At 39.1% G+C, this 21,325-nt stretch overlaps 2 protein-coding genes across 2 annotated transcripts; one reads left to right on the top strand and one right to left on the bottom strand.

The window, feature by feature from the left end:
• Positions 1-1,472: 1,472 nt before the first annotated feature.
• On the top strand, positions 1,473-14,192 carry LOC103849826 (cation/H(+) antiporter 15). Its single transcript, XM_009126552.3, has 2 exons — positions 1,473-10,219; positions 10,348-14,192. The coding sequence occupies exons 1-2, from the start codon at positions 10,013-10,015 to the stop codon at positions 12,598-12,600; spliced, it is 2,460 nt and encodes an 819-aa protein (XP_009124800.1). The 5' UTR covers positions 1,473-10,012; the 3' UTR covers positions 12,601-14,192.
• LOC103849827 (BTB/POZ domain-containing protein At2g13690) lies at positions 13,699-20,867 on the bottom strand. Its single transcript, XM_033274895.1, is given in 5 exon segments — positions 13,699-13,981; positions 13,983-14,762; positions 15,212-15,242; positions 15,244-15,448; positions 15,450-20,867. Coding segments are annotated over 5 exon segments (1,365 nt in total). The 5' UTR covers positions 15,655-20,867; the 3' UTR covers positions 13,699-13,837.
• Positions 20,868-21,325: the final 458 nt, after the last annotated feature.

Genomic DNA, 21,325 nt, shown 5'->3' with positions numbered 1-21,325 from the left:
AGATTTTTCAGAAAAACCTGGAAGGTAAAACCTTGTGTAGAATTATATATCACATTCCTCTCTCTAATTTCGACCCTAGATTATTTAGTATGTTACACCAAAAAAAAAATAATAATAATAATAAATAAATAAAAATACATATATAAGATCTATTTTGTAAGTAGGATGAGTCTGAACAGGACTTGGTGGCTAAAACCATTAAGGCTTGATTCATAAAAGACTCCAATAAAAGAGTTCGAAACGGGACTTGGAGGCGGCAATCTTCAAGGCTCGCTTTCGCAAAGAACTCTTGGATATAGGTCAAAAAGAAGTGAACAGAGCTTGGTGGCAACCACCATTAAGTTTTGATTCATGGAAGCCTGTCCAATCTTGGTCACTGATACTGCAATGGAAGCAGACTTTGACTCAAGAGAGAAATTAGAGAGAGAGAAATTAGGAACTAACTTTTACCTGCAGTTCCAGATACTTGTCTGAAATCCTTGCATCATGTGATCGATACTCCCAAGGTAAAGCCTACACTTTTTACATTAAGAAATGAGGTTGGCTGAGGAGATTGATAATAAGATTAGTTAAGATTGTTGGCTAGATGATTTTAGTTGCTAAGCTAGGATATTGCATAATGTATATATGTAAGAAGGAACCTTAGATGTGGAATGCAATATTATAGAGGTGATAATTTCAATGTTTCAAATATGTGAGTCCCTGATGTTTTCAACCCTCTTCCAGAGAGATTGTCCTTTGGTTTAACTTGAGGACAAGTCAAAAGATAAGTCTGGGGGAGTTGATATACCATGATTTTCACCCGTTTTTATACATGGTATATAAAGGTTTTAAGATGTATTAATCATGTTTTAGAGTCTTTTCAAAGAAAATACAGGTTTATTCACCTGATGGAAGGAAATGATACTTTTGGGACATTTTGGAATGCTTTTACGCAAGGAAAATCGATCGACGCTTGAAAAGCAATATCGGTCGATCATAATCACTTACCATCGATCGACATACATATATGTGCATCGATCAATACCCAGTTACACGGATGAAATAGCAAATTAAAAGATTTCATTTTCCAGAAGATCTATTATTTACAACTTAAGTCCCTAGCCGCCTGTTAGGCTATATGTACTAGGGTTTTGTATCATTTCTAGGAGACACTTGCAAAAAACCTAGTTTTGGAGAGGAGCATTTTGGCTACCATTAGGAGAGCTTAGGAATGGAGAGATCGATCTGAGACTGCAAAACAGAGAAGATCTTGAACTCCTTTATTTCTATTACTCTATCTATTTGTGTTCTATGTTTCATTTGAGTTTATTTCACACCATCATGACTTTGTCTCTCATGAATATGTTTGAGTAAACCAATTGTTAGATTTAGGTTTCTCACCATGGTTGAAATTATGTACTTCTAATATGACTATCAAAAAGGTGTTTTGATTGTTCTTTCATTGCTTATGGACTTAATGCTAAAATTGAGATTGATCACCTTCATTTTAGATCTTAGGATTAATTGAGTCCAACTAACCGTTTCCCCTCAATACCTGAACCCATTTGCCTGATCTAACTAACTCAGGTGCAACGACAGTTGGTCTGAGAAGGTTAGAGAACAAGTTAAACCCGTTCGCAGAGCTCGCTAGAATAACCATCGATCGACGCAACTATCGTTCTGTCGGTCGATCGTTACAAAGGTGTATCGGTAGATGTACATTAAGTCACACCGATCGACACTCTCTCGAGATCAAAATACGACAGTTGAGATCCGAGATCTAGCGAAGATAACCTATCCGGTTAAATCATTGTTTAGTTCAAAAACCATCAAACCCTTTAGTCTAAACTAAGTGCATACGTTTTATACCTGAGAATTGCCTGAATCTAGCTGCTTTCCCAATCTTGAAACCACTTCAATTCAATCTATTGAATCACTATTGTTTTCGATTTATCATTTATTGCTTTTAAAACTATTAAAAAATTTTAGTCTATCTTAGTCTATCATTTCTAATTATTTAAGTCTGTTGAGTAATCCTAGAGTCTATGTGGATTTGATCCCTAAGTACTACATCTGAACCTCTTTTGATGAGAGTAACACTCTTTAGAGTAATTTTAGTGATATCAGTGAGTGTGAGAGTGGATATAGAGAAGAAGAGAATGTGGGCACTGGTTTGGAACAGAAGGAACAAAATGAAGATCCCTACAAGAAACACAAGAGGAGTAGGTTGTAAACCTTTCATTTTCATTTTGAATGTTTTTATTGTATGGGATTTGTATTTTGTGATTGTGTAACTAAGTAAAAAAAATTTCTTTACTGGTATAAGTACGATAGGTAACATGAGTAATAGGATTGCAAAATTTTAAACTTCTTAATAAGTCAGGAAAGTAGTAAGATTATATTGTTATGAGTTATTTTGTGTTTATTATGATTTAATCAGAACAAAAAAAAAATCCATCTCATTGTTTACTAGTCATCATGTAGTCGGAATTACATTGTCTTCTTTTAGCTTTTTCTTTAATATTCACCTTGTCTCATTTGAAAACTTACTAGGGAATGAAATCGAGTTTATGTTTACATGATCAAATGAGAAATGAATCTAGTATACATAAAATAACTGGTATAACCATAAAATGAGTCATTCAAGTAGAGTAAAACTAATATAAATGGAAAAAATTATAAAATACAACTTTGATGCACCTTCAATGACGAAAAAACTAGGCTATAAATTTCCCGCCCACCAGATTTTTGAATTTCTAATTTCACTCTTCCCCCTCTTCCGAATGGGCTAAGACTTAAAACCCTTATTTTTGTGTTTTTCTCATTCTCTCTATCTTCCACTTTCTCGCTCTTCCCCATTTCCATGTATGTCTCTATCTATCTCTCTCAACCGAATCCCCCAATTGAAAGAGAAATAATGTCGAACAACCCTATTCAACCTAGTAACGTCCGATCATCTTCCACGACTAGGGGTATTACCGGTGGTCAGCGATGAGTAAGAACTCTGGGAATACCTAACATGTGTTGGTGCAGGGAGAGCATCATCGAGTTCATCTCCAAATCCGGTCCAAATCCATATCGCTGGTATTATTGGTGTTTCTTTGCGTATAAAAGGAGGGTACGTCCCGTATAGCTTTAGTTATTGAATGATTGTTCTTATTAAGCTACACGTTTAAATTTTTTGAACAAAATGATGTAGCTCGAAAACGACGATCACGTCTCCAAATGGGTTGGTGAAGCTTTCACCGATGAGATTCAACAGTTGGACTATCAAGTTCAAACCCTTGAAGAAGAAGTTTAATTGCTCAAAGCAACAATAAGAAGTGCAGGTCCCAAAATAAAGCCTAAGATAATTATATCAAGAGGTTGTCTTATTATCATCAATGTCGTCGTAGTTCTAGGAATTCTGATGTACAAGTAATTGGGATTAGTGACAAAATTAAACTTTTTGTTTTTTCTAAGTTTTTCGTTAGTTTCTCCTAAGTTATGCGAAGTTGGACTACTACGAAGTTTGGTCAATTGAAAAAGCTTCTCTAATGTTTACGATGTTGGACAACTGGGAAAGTGAAACTAACACAAAATTTGACATGCTTATACGAACACGAACTTCATGGTAACTTCAGAGGTTGGACTACTACTATGAAGTTTGGTGAATTGAAAAAGTTTCTCTAATGTTTACGATGTTGGACAACTAAGAATGTGAAACTAACATAAAATTTGACCTGCTTATACGAACACGAACTTCATGGTAACTTCAAATTTTTCAAGATTTTACGCAGTTGGATAATTACAAAAGCTAACAAAACCAGTTTTATGACACATAAGCACAAGCCCAACATAAAATATGAGCATTCAACATCACAAACCAAGTTTCAGCACACCCTAACAAGTATCAGAAACGTTAATACATAAGATAAAACCAAAAATAAGGGTCACTGTTATTGACCGATTGGCTGAATTCCTCAACCTCCGGCAAAAGCGGATTGAACCTGAAGTCAGATAATCTACCATCGGTCTCAAGCCATAGTTCAGGAAGACCAAAATAACCTGCATAAATGAGTTTAGTAAACGTTTTACTCAACTATCACATTTAAAACTAAACATATAAACTACACTTACTGGAAAAATCTCTAGACCCTCCACATCTTAAGGACCACGACCCGACATTTTTTCAAGACCATCCCGGAAGGCATAGGTTCCGAATGGTAAAAACAGTTCAAGCGGTGCATATCAAGCAGATCATGCAGATCAAGCAGAACAAGTGCAGATCAAGCAGATCATATAGATCATGCAGGAGAGATGCAAATCAAGCAGATTAAGTAATTTATTTTAGTTATGAATGGTAAAAGGAGTTCAAAAATGCAGATCATATATTTAAATAATAATAATTACACCAAAATATCAAAACACATAATATATAAACAATGCATAACAAAAATAAAATAATTGAATGCAAAGTATTTTGATTTTCTCATACCATTTATACAATATTATCTTTAATGTTCGTCATATGATCTCCATTAGCCATGTTTACAGTCTCCATGTTATTTAGATCACTTTTGAAACCCTTTTTGCTGATATTTGTGTGTCTCATTACTTCAACAAAATCTTCATCAAAATAATTTGTAATTCTAATAAAATTATATCTTTCCATTATTTTTTCTAATACTTATAGTATATTGTTTTTCTAAAATAAGCATGCTCATATATATATATATATATATATATATATATATATTATTTTTTTTCTCTTCATTCTAATTTAATTATGTAAATAATTTATACACTAAAATTAAAATTTTTGAAAATATTTATATATACAGACTCTTTGTTTATACTATGTATGAAATTAAAATGTTACACATTTTCTATTTTCAGTTAATACATACATATATATATATATATATATATTATATTAATATTTGCGTGCATGTATTATAAGAAAAACTATAGGATATAAAGACCAAAAAAGTAAATCTTATATATTTTAACTTAATTAGTATATACTATTATATAAGTATAATAAAAATATGTAAAACTTACGTAGCAATGAGCAAGAACGAGAAGAATCTGATGGTATGCATTATTTATAGAAAACAAGTACATAGTTTTAAAATTAATTTTATTTATATAAAATCATTTATTGGATTAAAAAAGAGACAGTAGCTTGAACAGCTTCAAAATCCGGGTGTACATAATTAAAAGCAGGAGGACTGCTTTTGGGCACAAAAAGACAAAAAAAAACAGTTTTTAGTGCAGTTTTTTTTTGTTTTGACAAAAAGTTTTTAGTTTTTAGTTTTTAGTGCAGTTGTCATGCTATTGTTTTAACTTTAAATAAAAAAACGTGAATGGTGACAGATTACGAGAAAAAGGCAGAAGCAGTACATCTGCCATTATCCTGTCATTGATCTGCTCTCCCATTCATACGCATAAGCATGATCGCCAGTTGTCACACACTTTATCTGACTCTCACTATGATGAATAAAACAAAGTGTGTCAGTTACACTAATGTATAAATTTTGCTTTGATCATATGTTACTTTCTACTTACATGTTGTCCCTTATGTAAAACACCATCTTTGGCCTTGCAAGGTCATCGAAATGGGATTTCGTGTTGAAGACCACTCTTATTATATCTATGAGACAAGTTTTTTCGCTTCTCTTACTTACATCTAAATATCTGAAATATATTTTAATTTTGGTAGTTAGCATTCATACCTATGGGACAGTTTCGGTCCATGTGGTTCATGTGAGGGATTTCATGGATGTTTTTGAAGTCCATGTAAAGCCGATTGTTCAGAGGATCGATGATGTGGACTTGCGTATGGCGCGTAGAATTTAGTGTGAACCGAGAGTTTGTTGCCTGGAAACCTGGATAGGCACAGTGAACATCTACCCAAAAGATTTCCACCCATTTTGGCCTCTAAACCTATCTTCATATCCTCCATAAATGGTCATTTCCATCTTGGTTCCCTGCATAGATAAAGTTCACGGATCAAGTTTTTATTTTTCATTGTTGCATGATATTAGACCATTAGAGATTATGATTTAACGCTTACATCTCATCTGCTAGGATATAAGTCTAGTGTGGTCCGTTGCCGGTAACATAGGAATAGAAAGGGCAGATCCTGTTTATTTTGACTCTGAAATGCCAATACGTGATCTCCTCGTTATAAGAAACTTCAGAATAACTATTGTAGTGTGTCATATTGTTTGTTGAGAGATGATGAATATTTTTTGGTGAATTTTACAGAGAAATGTTCTATCCATAGTGAAGGAGTCGTTTTAACTTTCGCGGTGGAGTTTAAAAGCAAATGTAAGGATGATTGTAGACGTTTAGTGTTGTGGCGGTTTAAATGCAAGTGTAATGATGAACTCGTGTCACGCCAAATGAAGATTGTAGAATATTATCTCTGATACTGCTTGTTGCTATCATTTCTTGCAAAATATAAACAAAAAATATCTAAATTTCTTAAAATTTTACATTGTTTCATATATTTAGACTATCTAAATGGTTAAAATTTTGTTTTATTTCATATATTAGACAATGTAAAGTTTTAATTTCAGTTACTTATACAAAGTTATATAATTTTATCAATTAAAGTTATACACAGTTTCAAATCCAAGGCATGCGACTGTTGCCGTAAAAATCATGCAAATTTGTATAGTTGGGGTGATAAATCAAAGCCGTCTATCAAATCTGGAACCATCTATCAAATCGGGTCACTCTTAAATGGAAGAGTTACAACATGTATAGTTGCGGTAATAAATCATTAAATAACAGAAATTAAAATTACTAAATATTACCATTTTCATTAAAATTACTATAAATGCAAGTGTAATGATAAATTCATGTCATGTCAAATGAAGATTGCAAAATATTATCTCCGAAACTTCTTGTTCCCATCATTTGTTGCAAAATATAACAATATAATTGATAGACCATATATTTTACCCATTTTTAATCATGGTCTATAAGTGTTTTAAAGTGTTTTAAGATACAATTATTATGTTTTGGAGTCTATTTAGAGTATTTACAGGTTGAGGGACGTTTAGGAGAAATATGGTGATTTTGGAGTCTTTTGGAGCCTTTGGAGGTGTAGAGTTGCACAGACGCGTCAGATATTTAGCTATGGATGAAGACCTTCCGACCGTTTTATTGAGCCCATATTTTGACACAAGATAGAGCTTTGAGTTAGCTTTCCAATGCCACCGTTCTCAGGTCAATCAGTATCCTGTAACAGAAGTTATGCCCGTTTTACTGAAGAGTGGTCAGTCTGCCTCGCGAGAGGAAGCTGCCGAGAAGAGGAAGCCACGTCGATCGATGCAGCACTCTGCACGCCGATCGATGGAGATCCCAGATCGTGGGCCTTGTATATTTTATGACAGCGTGAAGCCCAGAAGTAACCACAAATTACCAGAATACCTTTGGACGACCAGAAATCCTATTTATGTTATTTCTAAGCCATTGTTGACGGCTACGCATTTTACACATTTCTAGACTTCTTTACGCTTTCAATTTTCATTGTTTCTCTAGAGGAGAGAAGGTAGGAACTCCTATCAGAGTCCTCCTGGAACTCCATTGGTTTTCTTATCTATTCTATTTCAGTTTTATATCTATTCATCTATGATTTCTGTTTTCATGTCTGAGTAGATCCACCTGTTAGATCCAGGGTTCAGATAGGTTTGTGGGATTAGCCCCAAACTTTAGATCTGCCTTGTTGTGATATTCATGATAGATCTATACTTATTGCTTAGGATGTGGGAGAACCATCAGTGAAGACCATAATGTCGTCGGCAAAGCTAAGATGCGAGAGATTAACCACTCTACACATGGGGTGGTATCCTATATTTCCCTCCATGATAGCTTTGTTGAGAAGCTTTGAGAGAACGTTACTGACGATGACGTACAGATACCGTGATAAGGAACAACCTTGGCGAATTCCTCTAGAGCTCGGAAAGAATCCTTCCAACTCACCATTGATAGAGACAGAGAACATCGCAGTACTGATACACTTCATTATCCAGGTTACGAACATATCTGGCAAGCGCATCGCTCGGAGAACTGCTTCAATGAATGTCCACTTGACGGTGTCAAAAGCTTTTGAAATATCCAACTTGATTGCTGAGCGAGAGGATACTTGAGGTTTGTGATAATCCTTCACCAATTCCGTGGCCAAGAGAACGTTTTCTAGCAGCAACCTGCCTTGAACAAATGCACATTGATTCTGCACAATAGCCACTGGGAGAATACCTTTGACCCGGTGAGCCATGATTTTGGAGATGAGCTTATATATCACATTACAGCACGATATTGGTCTGAAATCACTCATCTTCTCTGCACTTGTCGTTTTCGGTACAAGGGACAGGAGAGTAGCATTTGTGCTCCGAGGCATGAAGCCATATAAAAAGAAAGACTGGACAGCAATCACTAAATCTTTACCCACAACTGGCCACGCTGCTTTGTAGAACTCCATAGGTTAACCATCAGGCCCCGGCGCCTTGTTTTCTAGCATCGAAAATAAAGCTTCTTTAACTTCCTGAGCTTGAACAGGGCCAACTAAAGAAGCTGCTTCTGCTTCACTGCAAGGATAGTCTAGCAGATCACTTAACCTGTCCTCAGTAATATCCTCCAACCCCGAGTGCCCTGGCTCTTGAAGGAACCCCTCATAGTAATCAACCGCCTCTTTTTTAATATCAGCCAGCTCAGTTAGAACCCTTCCATCTGAAGTGATCAGCCTACGGATAGTGATACGAGAGGTACGGGTTTGACACGTTTTGTGATAGAAATTTGTATTTCTATCGCCAAGATCCAGCCATTTTACTCGGGATTTTTGATAGAAAAATTGCTCTTCAATTCCAGACAGGTGATGCCAGTGCTCCCACGCATCAGAAGCTTCCTCAAATGTAGCGGTACAATGGTTCCTCATTGCATTATTCTGCTTATCACAGAGAACCTCCAAAGCCACTTTAACTCTCGCTGGCAAGTCTCCAAAAGACTCTCTATTCAGCCGCCGGAGCTCTGATTTCAACATCTTTAATTTATCCTGCAGTTTCTTCAGAGCTGTCCGAGAATGAAACAGGGGAGCAGTAGAATCACATTTCATATTTGTACAACATAAATTAGGTTTTATGTTTCTCTTAGTAACTTTAGAGTCTAATTATTACAAACAAACACAAAGAAGTGAATCCTGTAATCAAATATCCAAACACTTTAACTTTCACTTGCTTTATATCAGCTGATATAGGCTTAGGAGGATATTTGGCTTTTGTATCTCAATTCATTATATATTAATGAATTGGTTATTCTTAACCTTGTTAATTTCTAATCGCAAGTGTTAGATGATAACGAAAAATTAACATATTATATGTAAAATATATATTTTTTATACTCTCTCATTTCTCAACAATTTTCTTATGGTTTCTTTTTTTTTAAATGAATGTTTTTCAATTTAATGCCCTAATGTATATCATTTACAAAAAAAAATTAATGAATTCTCTTTTATAAGTCACATTCATTCTAAAATGACATTCATAGCATAAACTACATAACATATTTTAAAATGACATTCATAAGATGGGAGCTACTTAACATATTTTAAACTTGCGGATTGGCCCACAAAACCGCTTAGCTAGGGTGGGCGGGCTTTGACGTATATATACAAACCACAACTCGCAGTGGGCCGATCCGCGTAACCGCATGAAAGTTGAACCCCTACGGGTTGGGCTACTTGGATGCGGATTGGCCCGTCTGACGTCTCTATCTGAGAGAGGAAAAACATATAACTAAATAAATAAAATATTAATTCATTTTGAAAAACTAAAATCTTGAAAAAAAATTGAGGTTCATCTAATAAAGAGAGAAGACCAAAAATAGAGATGGAAATACTAATGTTTGACTCGTTGAGCTGAGAGGATGATACGGAATACCACCAACATTGAATCCATTTACTTTCAAACATATGCCTATGTATGTGCTCTTGCATATGTAACAGAACAGACCTTCCAAACAATTTAATTTGCAGAAAAAAATGGCTGAAGAAAACAGCACAGAAACTTCAATAATATGTTACGCGCCAAGCATGATCACCACCAATGGAGTTTGGCAAGGAGATAATCCTCTCGATTTCTCCCTGCCCCTCTTTGTTCTTCAGCTTACATTGGTCGTTGTTGTCACTCGATTTTTTGTCTTTGTACTCAAACCCTTTCGCCAACCTCGTGTTATCTCTGAGATCCTTGTGAGTAGGCCGCCACACATTTGTTAGAATATCCCATATCAGACGTGTAGATAATTTTTTTTTTGCCTTATTGCCAATTAGTCTTACAAGATTAGCCTAAAACAATATCATTGATCTTAATTTTACAGGGAGGAATTGTGTTGGGGCCATCGGTGCTTGGGCGTTATGATAAATTCGCAAACACCATATTCCCACAAAGAAGTGTGATGGTCCTTGAAACAATGGCAAATGTTGGTTTACTTTACTTTTTGTTCCTGGTGGGTGTTGAGATGGACATTATGGTGGTACGCAAGACAGGGAAGCGAGCACTAACAATCGCACTTGGTGGTATGGTCTTACCATTCGTCATTGGTGCTGCTTTCTCTTTCTCAATGCAAAGAACAGAGGACCATTTGGGGCAAGGCACATATATACTCTTCCTTGGTGTAGCTCTCTCGGTAACAGCATTTCCGGTCCTTGCAAGGATTCTTGCTGAGCTCAAGCTCATCAATACCGAGATTGGTCGGATATCCATGTCTGCGGCCTTGGTAAATGACATGTTTGCTTGGATTCTCCTAGCTTTGGCAATCGCATTGGCAGAGAGTGAAAAATCTTCATTTGCCTCTCTTTGGGTCATGATCTCTAGTGCAGCTTTTATTGCCATTTGCGTCTTTGTTGTGAGACCAGGCATTTCTTGGATTATACGGAAAACCCCTGAAGGCGAGAACTTTAGTGAGTTCTACATTTGTCTCATCTTGACAGGAGTTATGATATGTGGTTTCATTACCGATTCAATAGGAACACATTCAGTCTTTGGTGCTTTTGTGTTTGGTCTTGTGATCCCCAATGGACCTCTTGGTCTTACCCTCATCGAGAAACTTGAAGATTTTGTCTCTGGACTTCTCTTACCTCTCTTCTTTGCCATAAGTGGTCTTAAGACTAATGTAGCTGCCATCCAAGGGCCTGCCACTTGGGTAACTCTCTTTCTTGTTATATTCCTCGCATGTACTGGAAAAGTCATCGGTACTGTCGTTGTTGCCTTTTTCCATGGAATGCCGGTTCGCGAAGGTATAACTCTTGGATTGCTATTAAACACTAAAGGTCTTGTTGAAATGATAGTCCTTAATGTTGGCAAAGACCAAAAGGTTTTAGATGATGAGACATTTGCTACAATGGTGCTTATAGCCTTGGTTATGACTGGAGTTATAACTCCTATTGTAACTATCCTTTACAAACCAGTAAAACGTTCTGTTTCGTACAAGAGACGGACAATTCAACAAACAAAGCCAGACAGTGAGCTTCGAGTACTGGTATGCATCCACACACCACGTAACGTTCCCACTATAATCAACCTTCTTGAAGCTTCACATCCTACAAAGAGATCTCCCATATGCATCTACGTTCTCCATCTTGTTGAGCTCACTGGTAGAGCATCTGCTATGCTGATTGTCCACAACACTCGGAAATCGGGAAAACCAGCGCTTAACAGGACACAAGCTCAATCAGATCACATCATCAATGCCTTTGAGAATTATGAACAACATGCTGCCTTTGTTGCTGTTCAACCGTTGACAGCTATTTCTCCTTATTCAACAATGCACGAAGATGTATGTAGCTTAGCAGAGGACAAACGTGTTTCCTTTATAATTATACCATTTCACAAACAACAAACGGTGGATGGAGGAATGGAAGCAACCAACCCAGCTTACCGTTTAGTTAACCAAAACCTTCTCGGAAACTCACCTTGTTCCGTTGGAATACTCGTTGACAGAGGACTAAATGGTGCCACAAGATTGACCTCGAACACTATCTCTCTCCAAGTTGCTGTTCTGTTTTTCGGTGGACCAGACGATAGAGAAGCTTTAGCTTATGCTTGGAGAATGGCTGAACATCCAGGGATTTCTTTAACCGTGTTACGCTTTATTCCTGATGAAGATGTAACAGATGCCGCTTCGACACGTGCAACCAACGAGACGGACAGAAATATGAATGTGGACATGAAGAAGCAAAGACAGCTTGATGATGAGTACGTCAATACCTTCAGAGCAGCAAATGCGGAGTACGAGACAATTGTTTATATCGACAAAGTGGTTAGCAATGGAGAAGAGACGGTTGCAGCTGTGAGATCAATGGATAGTTCTCATGATCTCTTTATAGTTGGAAGAGGAGAAGAAATGTCGTCTCCTCTCACCGCTGGTTTAACTGATTGGAGTGAATGTCCTGAGCTTGGTGCCATTGGAGATTTGCTTGCATCTTCAGATTTTGCAGCCACTGTCTCGGTCCTTGTGGTTCAGCAGTATGTTGGGCCATGGGCACAAGATGATGACATGGATTTGCCTGATAGTCCGGTGCACTCCCATGATCAACCAAATGCCATATATGGTCTAGAGGATCCAAGTTAGCCAACATACATATTTTTTTCGTATTCTTGTTCATTTGTATATTCTTTTATATCTAACAAATGTATTATAGTACAACTTTATTGGCTGACACCCTAATTTGGGTGTTTACCAAAAACTGATTAATTTTAGGATCATACCCCTCACAAGCTCGGAGCTCAATTGACTTTCCTTACAGATATCGACTTCTTCTTTTTTTAGATATCTAGTATTAATCTTAGGTTTTTGTTATATTATTCTTTTTCATTTTGATCGTTTTCATTAATTTTCCCAAAATTTTGGTATAGGTGTTTGTGTCTATTTCATGGTGTTTTTGATTTTTGTAAGTTTGTGTAATACCCGTATTTTTTAAAATAACTTAAAACAAATAAAAATTCTGAAATCTTCGTTTACTATTTCTCAAAATTCATCTCCAGAACGATAAATCTAATAGATAGAATTAAATATAAAAATATCGATAAAACATAAATCCTGAAATTTGAAAAAGAAAGAAGTAGAAACGCCCAAAATCACCAATCGAATATAAATCACTCATGCTCGTCAGTCTCACCAGAAATAGAAAAAGAGGGGTGACTATCAAAAACAACTGACTCAGTACATAGCACTACAACCATCTAGGTCTAGCTCTAACATGAAACACAGTGTCTACTACACAACACAAAACAATCAATGCACTGATAATTCATAGCTACTCTCTGCACCCCGCATTCTCCTCCGCCAGATCTTGCAAGTGGGAAGAACACCAATGAAGGCTGTAGGAATGTGGGGTTCGGTCAAGGCTTTAGCAAGAGGATATGAGTATATAATGGGGGTTTTGATCTTCATGCCAGTGACTGTTGTCGAGTGGTTCCCGTTCGTCTCTGAATTTCAGACCAGACTTCTTTTCAACCAAGCATTTAGCCTTGGTCTTCAGATCCAGCGTATTCTTGCTGGTGGTAAGAAGCAGAAATGAGCTAATTGATTGGTTTTCTTAATCACTAGTTTGCTTATTTTCCTCTTAAATCTCTTTTTGTATTGGTTTCCTAGATTCAATTGGTTTGTGTGTTTGTATCCCCTCTTTTTTATAAGTGAATATAAATTATATTGTGAGAAACACATAACTGACAGAAGAAAGTAACCATACGATTAAACTAAGCTTTGATGAAACATCCTATATAAACATAGCAAAGTGGAAAACATACAAGAGGAGATAACAGTCATTGAAGCTAACACCCTAGTAGTGTCTCTCAACACTTTTGTTTCACCTACAAGTAGAAGAAGAATCTGCACCTCTAAGGAAAGGCCTACGCCACCGAATCTGAAATGCTTTGCCCAGATTAGGACACTCAGTCCCATGCTTAGAGCACCACCTGAAACATTCCATGAACACTGGATAATGCTTCTTCAATAGGTGTTAAAAGCGTCTGCCCCATCCCTTCTTCCACTACCCTCATGTCTAATCCCTTCTTGCCCATTTGCAGCCACCCGAAATCTAGCAACATTGGCTTGAACCACATATCTACTAGCCCCGCTCTTGCTTCTCCTCCACATTGCAGTCTCCATTTCCCTATTTCAATAAACATCAACCCTGTTACTATGCTTAATTCATGCCTCACCATTGGCGACGCTTCCTCATGCATCTCCACTAGCTTTCTTTCCTTCCCCCATATCTCCACAAATTCCTCAGCTATTTCCCAGTCTATCATGATTTTCAACAGCCAAATTATGTTCTCCCCTTCCCTCGATATACCTTCAATCAATGGCTTTCCGCTCTTGCTACTACTTCCCTCTTCGAACAGCTTAACAATTGAATCGACACAGTACTTGCCTGCTTTGTATATGTCTTCCTTATTGATATCAGGCTGTTCTTTCTCGTACACTGAACTTTTGCAAAGAATACCGTTCACCAGAGATTTGAGCTGGTTTCTAGGATTTGTATCACTGCAAGAGGTTATTGACCAAACCAGCTGCTTTGATAAGTTTTCTTGTGTGTTCTCTGTCTCGTTTGAATTAAACCTCGCTAAAATTTCTTCAGTTGCAGCATCATCCAAGTTATAAAGTGCAAGAACTCTCCTCAATCTTTCCTCTTCGTCCTCATTCCAGGGAACAACTTCAAAATATTTCAGATAGGACAAGATGGCTTTAGAAAATTTGAGTCCAGCCGCTACATGTTTGTGGTCAAGATGCTTTGTTTGCTCCACCAGGCACAACGATATGTTCACAGAAAAAAAACTTTAGCAGTGGGCCTCCACACACCCATCAAAGAGTCCCAAAAACATTCACCGAAATGGCAGTATGAAGTACGAATCATGAGAGTGGTTTATAACTAAAAGCCAGAGTATTAAGTACCCAGTATCCCAACCCAGCAATAAAAAAAACTTTTGTCAGCAATGTAGTCTACTACATCCTAACAAATTGTAGATTCCTTCAAATATATGCTTTGAGGAGCAATTTGAGGCTCAAGGGTTTAGCCAAAGATGTGTGAGGTTTGAATCCAAGGCGAAAAGGCAGTGTTTTTCTACAGGCAAGCAAATGTAGATAACTAAGATAAGGCAGGTCAAGCAAATGTAATAACAACAACAAAATCCATCAAACTCCATGAGCCAAAAGAAAGAAAGAAAAACAGTTTTCCAACCTCGAGTACATCAATGGCTCTGTAAACACCCATTACCTTCCTCAAACATGAGTTCCACAGTTTCCTTAAAAACGCCAAGATTTTCCACATCAGAGATTTCCATCCTGCATGTCAAACCTGGAGACTTCTCAGCAATCAAACCCGCGAACACATCCGAGTTAGCTGACAGAACCTCCGAGCTCAGCTCCAGCACCAAAACTCCGCCGTTTCTCCCATTCAGACTCACCGTAGCGATGGTCGTTTTGACCTATAAAAGCAGATTTAGTTGTCCTCTGATGCTGCTGCGGCTGGGTCTTGGCTTGAATGTGGTTACGAGCTGAAATTGAACAAATATCAGGACTCGCCGACGAAACGGCGAAAGCACAGCACCATAATCGTCGCCAACAAAGAGGTCCGGTGCCAGAATATGTAGGTTTACGTCGGTCGAAATCGCCAATTGGCATCATAAGAGAGAGAGAGAGAGAGAGAGATAGATAGAGAGAGAGAGAGAGAGAGAGAGAGAGATAGATAGAGAGAGAGAGAGAGAGAGAGAGAGAGAGAGAGAGAGAGAGAGAGAGAGAGAGAAGTGAGTGAGGCGCTGTAAGTAAAGTAAACTGATTGTTTTATATTTCTATTTCTGTTTTTGTTTTTGTTTTATTTTTAACATATTTTGTTTCTACTTTTCTTATTTTTCATATTCGTATGATGAGAAATCTTGTCAGTACAATTCCCTAAAAAAATTTATCAAAAATTTAAAAAGATGTGACTGGCAAAATGTTATTTTTCATTTGTTGAGGTGAACAACATATTTCCACACCGGAAGTATCATACAGTAAGAGTTCTACATAATTTTTCAACCCGGCCTAATTCGACATATTAAAAGTATTAAAACCTATTTCTCTCCAATCCAAAAGATCAAAACCCGTATCTTCATAATATATTAAGTATGAACTAAAATCCACACAATCCGACTTAGATCGGGGTACTATTCAAAAATTTTAAACTTAACCAATGGCTAACCTAATTGAATCGATACAATCTGATTTTAAAAATTTACCAAAGTCTGATTGGGAAGGTAGGTCAGGTTTGCATTTGGATCTCAGGTTGGCATGGGTTTTAAATTCGATCCAAAACATACTAACTTGGTATCGGTTTACGTTCAAACCATTTAAACCAAGTCAAACCTTCATTTGGATATGAGTTTTGATCTTTCTGACTGGGGAGAAATAAGTTTTAGTACTTCTAATATGTGGAACTAGGTCGAGGTTGAAAGATTGTGTGGAACTGCTACTTTATGATACTTCTGGTGTGGAAATAGGTAGTTTACCCCATTTGTTGTTTTGCTAGGCACGCGACTTTTAACCTGAATCGAATACCTCTCTCTCTCTCTCTCTCTCTCTCTCTCTCTCTCTCTCTCTCTCTCTCTCTCTCTCTCTCTCTCTCTCTCTCTCTCTCTCTCTCATGATCAGGTCCAAATAGATTGGTTTAGCTCAGTTTCGAATCTGAAAGACTTAGGGCCTGATTGGTTCAAATGCAGCGGCTACGGTTATGGTTGCGGGAGTTTACGGATGCGGGTGGTTGCGGTTTCTAGCAGTTTTAAGAGATTTGTAAGACTAGTTTTACGGTTATAAATTGGTGTGTTTGCGGGATATTTATGACTGGTTAACTACAAAATGCAGCAGCGGTTAAATAATAAATTAACAATATTTACATTTTATAAAATTATAAAAATATCAAAATCATAATACTATAATAAATATAAAAATTATATTAGAAAGTTATAGTTTTAAATTGGGAAATACCCAAGGATATCACTAAAAAAGTTTTAGTCACAAATATAAACTCTAAGAATCAAAATCACCAAAATGTTTCATTAAAGAGGTAAATATACATTTATACCCCTAGGGTTAACAAAGAAAATATTGGCAAAGTGGGTCACTTTCGAGTTTATAATTCCGGCTTTGGGCCGCGCGAAGTTTTTATTCGGCAAATGGGTCGCGTGTATTTGTGACCCTATGCAACTTGAAAGCAAAAGACAAAACGATCCTTTCTCCAGCTGAGGAATATCGGAAGTGCCACTCCCCTCTCGCACGTGAGAATTTCGGCGACTTTCCCGGTTCCTAAAAAACCCGGGTCATTAACTTCGTCGTCTTACCTACACTGGGCGGTAAACGACCTTCTGGTAAATTCATTTACTGTGAAAGTCTGAGAGGACTGTTCGACTTTCGACCTAGATCCACCTGTATTCCCTAGCCTGTCGCAGCCGTTGGAGAATCTTCCCCGGCGATAATTAGACCCCAGACGACGCCTGCAGTGATGACGAAGTCCAAGCTAAGTCAGACAACCGTTCGTCGTCGGACCAGATCTTCTGGCGAGGAGCTCCCGGAGCGCCCTCCTGCGAAACAGCAGCGCTATCCGGGTATGTGTTTCGTCCACCTCCGTTCATGTGGATTCCGTCATTGCATGTCATCGGACAGATTCTTTAGTAATGATTAGTCGACACCGTTTTGTGTTCGAAGCCATTTATTTGAGTTATCGATTTTGTTCTATTTGTAGATTCTGGATCTGAGGACGGCCCAGGTGGTGGTGATTCCTCAGGGGGGCAATTCTCTGATGGGGTGCCCTCATCTGTGTTGCCCCGGAGACTGTTCGCATATGGTGCGTACCCGACAAAGTTGCGAGTAAACATCTACTCAAAATCACACGTCATCGGTTCTGTTGCTGCTGCTCTAAGGGGGACGGATGCGATGGACACTTTGATGGCTTCCCAGTTTCGGGGGCTGTTTGAGCTTCCCGTTGTACGCTGCCAGAACTCTACGAAGCTCATCGGCGACAGCTAGTTACGGCTCGCAGACACGAGTTCTGGTTCACCTTCGGGCCCGATCCACTACGTTTCTCACTGGATGAATTCCGAGACGTTACAGGTTTGAACTGCGGAGCTTTCGATGTTCCGGATTCGGAAGCATCTGAATCTGTTCCTCCGACGATGTGGAACAAGCTCTTTGATACGGCTGTCGGTAAGATAACAGTCCTGAGTGTACTGCACATGTTGGGAAATGAATATCTAGCTGTGGAGAAACGGCTCCCTTTGGCTCTGATCGCGTTGATTGATGGTGTCCTCTGCCCCAGTAGCAAAGATCTTAAACTAACGCCCAGGTACGTTGAGATGCTGTCAGACGTTGAGAGCTTTTTGGCGTATCCGTGGGGTCGAGAGTCGTTCTTGACGACCGTGCCGCGTTTCCTGCCTCCCCTTTTTGTCGCACCAGGTGAGAACCCACTGCAAGTGATGCGTTATCGGCTATCGCAAAAGACAACAGTTTGCTATGGGTTTCCACTTGCTCTGCAGTTGTTCTTATTTGATGTTGTGCCTCTGCTATTGGATAAAATTCCCGACGCAGGGAACACCGCCACTTTCATTGATTCCCCCGGAGCTTGCTCTTCGCCGTTGACTATTCTCACAGTCAACAACATAGTCGCTGTCGAGGAAGACCCAGACGTAAGTTTGTTTTCCCTTTATTGTAAATACAGCGGATGCAAAAATACAGTGAAGTAAAACGGTTACGGCTTTTGGTGTTAACGTGTCTTCCATTGCTTTTTGCCTGTCTGCAGCTCTCTGTCCACTTCACCGTGATTCCTGATGAGGAACGGCTGATGTTGGTGGACCAGAATGAAGATAGGCAAGTAACTTCTTTGGTGCAGAAGTTGCTTTGTGGGGAAACATTCAAACCTGAGGACTTTCCAGGTGGTGACCAGTCGTTTTCCCCCAAGTTTAAGGTTCCAGACGCTGCGCAGGAGGAGGGAGCTTGTCCCACTCCCGTACGCCAGAGAAATTTGCGACCGCGTAATACAGTGCCCATTGAAGTTGAAGATATTTCTTCTTCTGGAAACAGCGGAGAAGGGAATCGTCAATGCTCAGAGAGGTGTACGCATGAAAATTTAAAACATTGGATATCCCAGCGGTTTGAGGAGATGGAGAACAATATTGAAGAGTTGCGGACACTGATTTGCAAGAGTTTGGGTCTGCCCGAGGAGAGCTAACGCAACGCTAGGAAGAGGAAAGCGATGGATGATCCGCAGGTGCGTCGCACTCTGTCTCCTGATGATAGTATTGTGAGTGAAACCGAGGGGTAAAACAGTAAGGGGAAAAAAAGGAAAACGGTTGGCACTCGGCTTGGTGTGAAAAAAAGGTTGCCTCGGCGTCGATCTGGAGGTAGAAAGGAGGTGACAAAGGTTGTACGCCGAAGTTATTTTTTCGCATAATATACAAATTCGTGGTCATTTACTGTCCTGACACCTTTGTCGTTTTCCAGGAAGTGAGAAGAAAGAACCCACCCTCATCAGAGAGAGAAAGTGGTCACCAGAATGATGATGATCATGCAAAAGAAAACGAGTCTGACAATGCTGGTTTTCCACCATCCGGCGGAAACAAAGGCGATCAGGTAATGTGATAGATAGTTTTATTGTGTTATTGCTTAGACTTCTAACCCAGCGCTGGGGGGGATGGTCAGCAGCAAGAAACGCAATCGAATGCCCTCGTCCTGTTTGGAGATGTATTAGATGTTGAGCCTGAGTCCTATGTGTTACCAGCAGAGGTTCGTTTGCATCTTAATTAGTTGTGTAGTGTTTGGCTAAGTAGTGGTAATAACAATAGTTGTGAAAACTTGCAGATTTCTTCTACCTTCCAACATGCGGTAACCTCCCCGGGGGCATGGCAGAAAAGAAACCCAACGTACCGGTATGAGCAAGGCTCCCCAGTCGCATGGGAGAAAACAAAGCCGAACTGTTACAGTTCGGTTGGTAGTGCACGCTCCTTTCATCCTTCATGGGATGGAAACCCCTCCTCGAAATCTAAGGTTGCATCCACCGGAATTGAAACGTGTCCGCTACTGATTATATCATAGACAGTAGTTATATCTGTCACATTAAGTTTGGTCTGTTATTGTTGTACATTACTTGAAGTGCGTTATTAACGGATTTGATGCAGGAAAGAAGTGCTCCAGAAGGTGGGGAGGGCCATCAAAAATGGGTAGGGGCTCCACCGGTGGGCTATGAGTCCGGTCAAACATCAAATCAGAATGATGGAGAGAGGCTTGAACAAGTCTCTGCTCCTATGGGGTTTGTTGAGGCACTTGTGAAAGAGATCAACTCTGAAATCCCGGGGGCGGACGAGGTAGTTATATCTTAGGCAATGGTTTAGGTCTGTTGTTGTTCCACAATTCTCAGAGAGTGTAATTAACTGATTTGAAATTTCAGGAAATAAGGGCAACGAGGGGTGGGGAGGGTGCACAGCCAAAAGAAAACGAGTCGGTGGCTGCCCGCATGACACCAACGGCCGGGATTGACTTTGCGCAGGTGATGTGCATTTTATTATTGGTGTACACATCCACATTTTATTTTTGGTGTACACCTGTTGACATAGGTTACTGACTCCATCTAGAAAATGGGTGCCGACAACGGTGGTGAGTCCGGTCAAACATCAAATCAGAATGATGGAGAGAGGCTTGAACAAGTCTCTGCTCCTATGGGGTTTGTTGAGCCACTTTTGAAGGATATCAACTCTGAAATCCCGGGGGCGGACGAGGTAGTTATATCTTAGGCAATGGTTTAGGGTTGTTGTTCGACAATTCTCAGAGAGCGTAATTAACTGATTTGAAATTTCAGAAAGTAAGGGCAACGAGGGGTGGGGAGGGTGCACAGCCAAAAGAAAACGAGTCGGTGGCTGCCCGCATGACACCAACGGCCGGGATTGACTTTGTGCAGGTGGTGTGCATTTTATTATTGGTGTACACATCCACCATTTATTTTTGGTGTACACCTGTTGACATAGGTTACTGACTCCATCTAGAAAACGGGTGCCGACAACGGTGGTGAGTTCGTTGAGGAGGATCCTGACGGTGGTGAAGAAGCGAGGACGGCAGACAAACAGCCCCAATCTGTTGACTCCGTTGAAACATCAAATATGGAGTTTCCAAAGCCTGTGGAGGCGGTTGGAAAAGTTGCTCCTCCCAAGGCGGGTGTTGAGGCAAGTGTTAAGGAGATCAACGCTGAATTACAGGGGACGGAGGACGAAGAGAGATATGACAGTTGTAAAGACGACATGTCCACTGATAGCCAGATACAAGACAACCCACTTGA

Source organism: Brassica rapa, chromosome A07, assembly GCF_000309985.2.
Source record: "Brassica rapa cultivar Chiifu-401-42 chromosome A07, CAAS_Brap_v3.01, whole genome shotgun sequence".
NCBI classification, from domain to species: domain Eukaryota; kingdom Viridiplantae; phylum Streptophyta; class Magnoliopsida; order Brassicales; family Brassicaceae; genus Brassica; species Brassica rapa.
This window is presented reverse-complemented; position numbering and strand designations above follow the sequence as displayed.

Excerpts from the sequence above, each read along its gene's own strand:
- LOC103849826 (XM_009126552.3), top strand. The coding sequence starts at position 10,013 with ATGGCTGAAGAAAACAGCACAGAAACTTCAATAATATGTTACGCGCCA. Across the intron at positions 10,220-10,347 it reads GTGTTATCTCTGAGATCCTT|GGAGGAATTGTGTTGGGGCC; the intron begins GTGAGTAGGCCG and ends TTAATTTTACAG.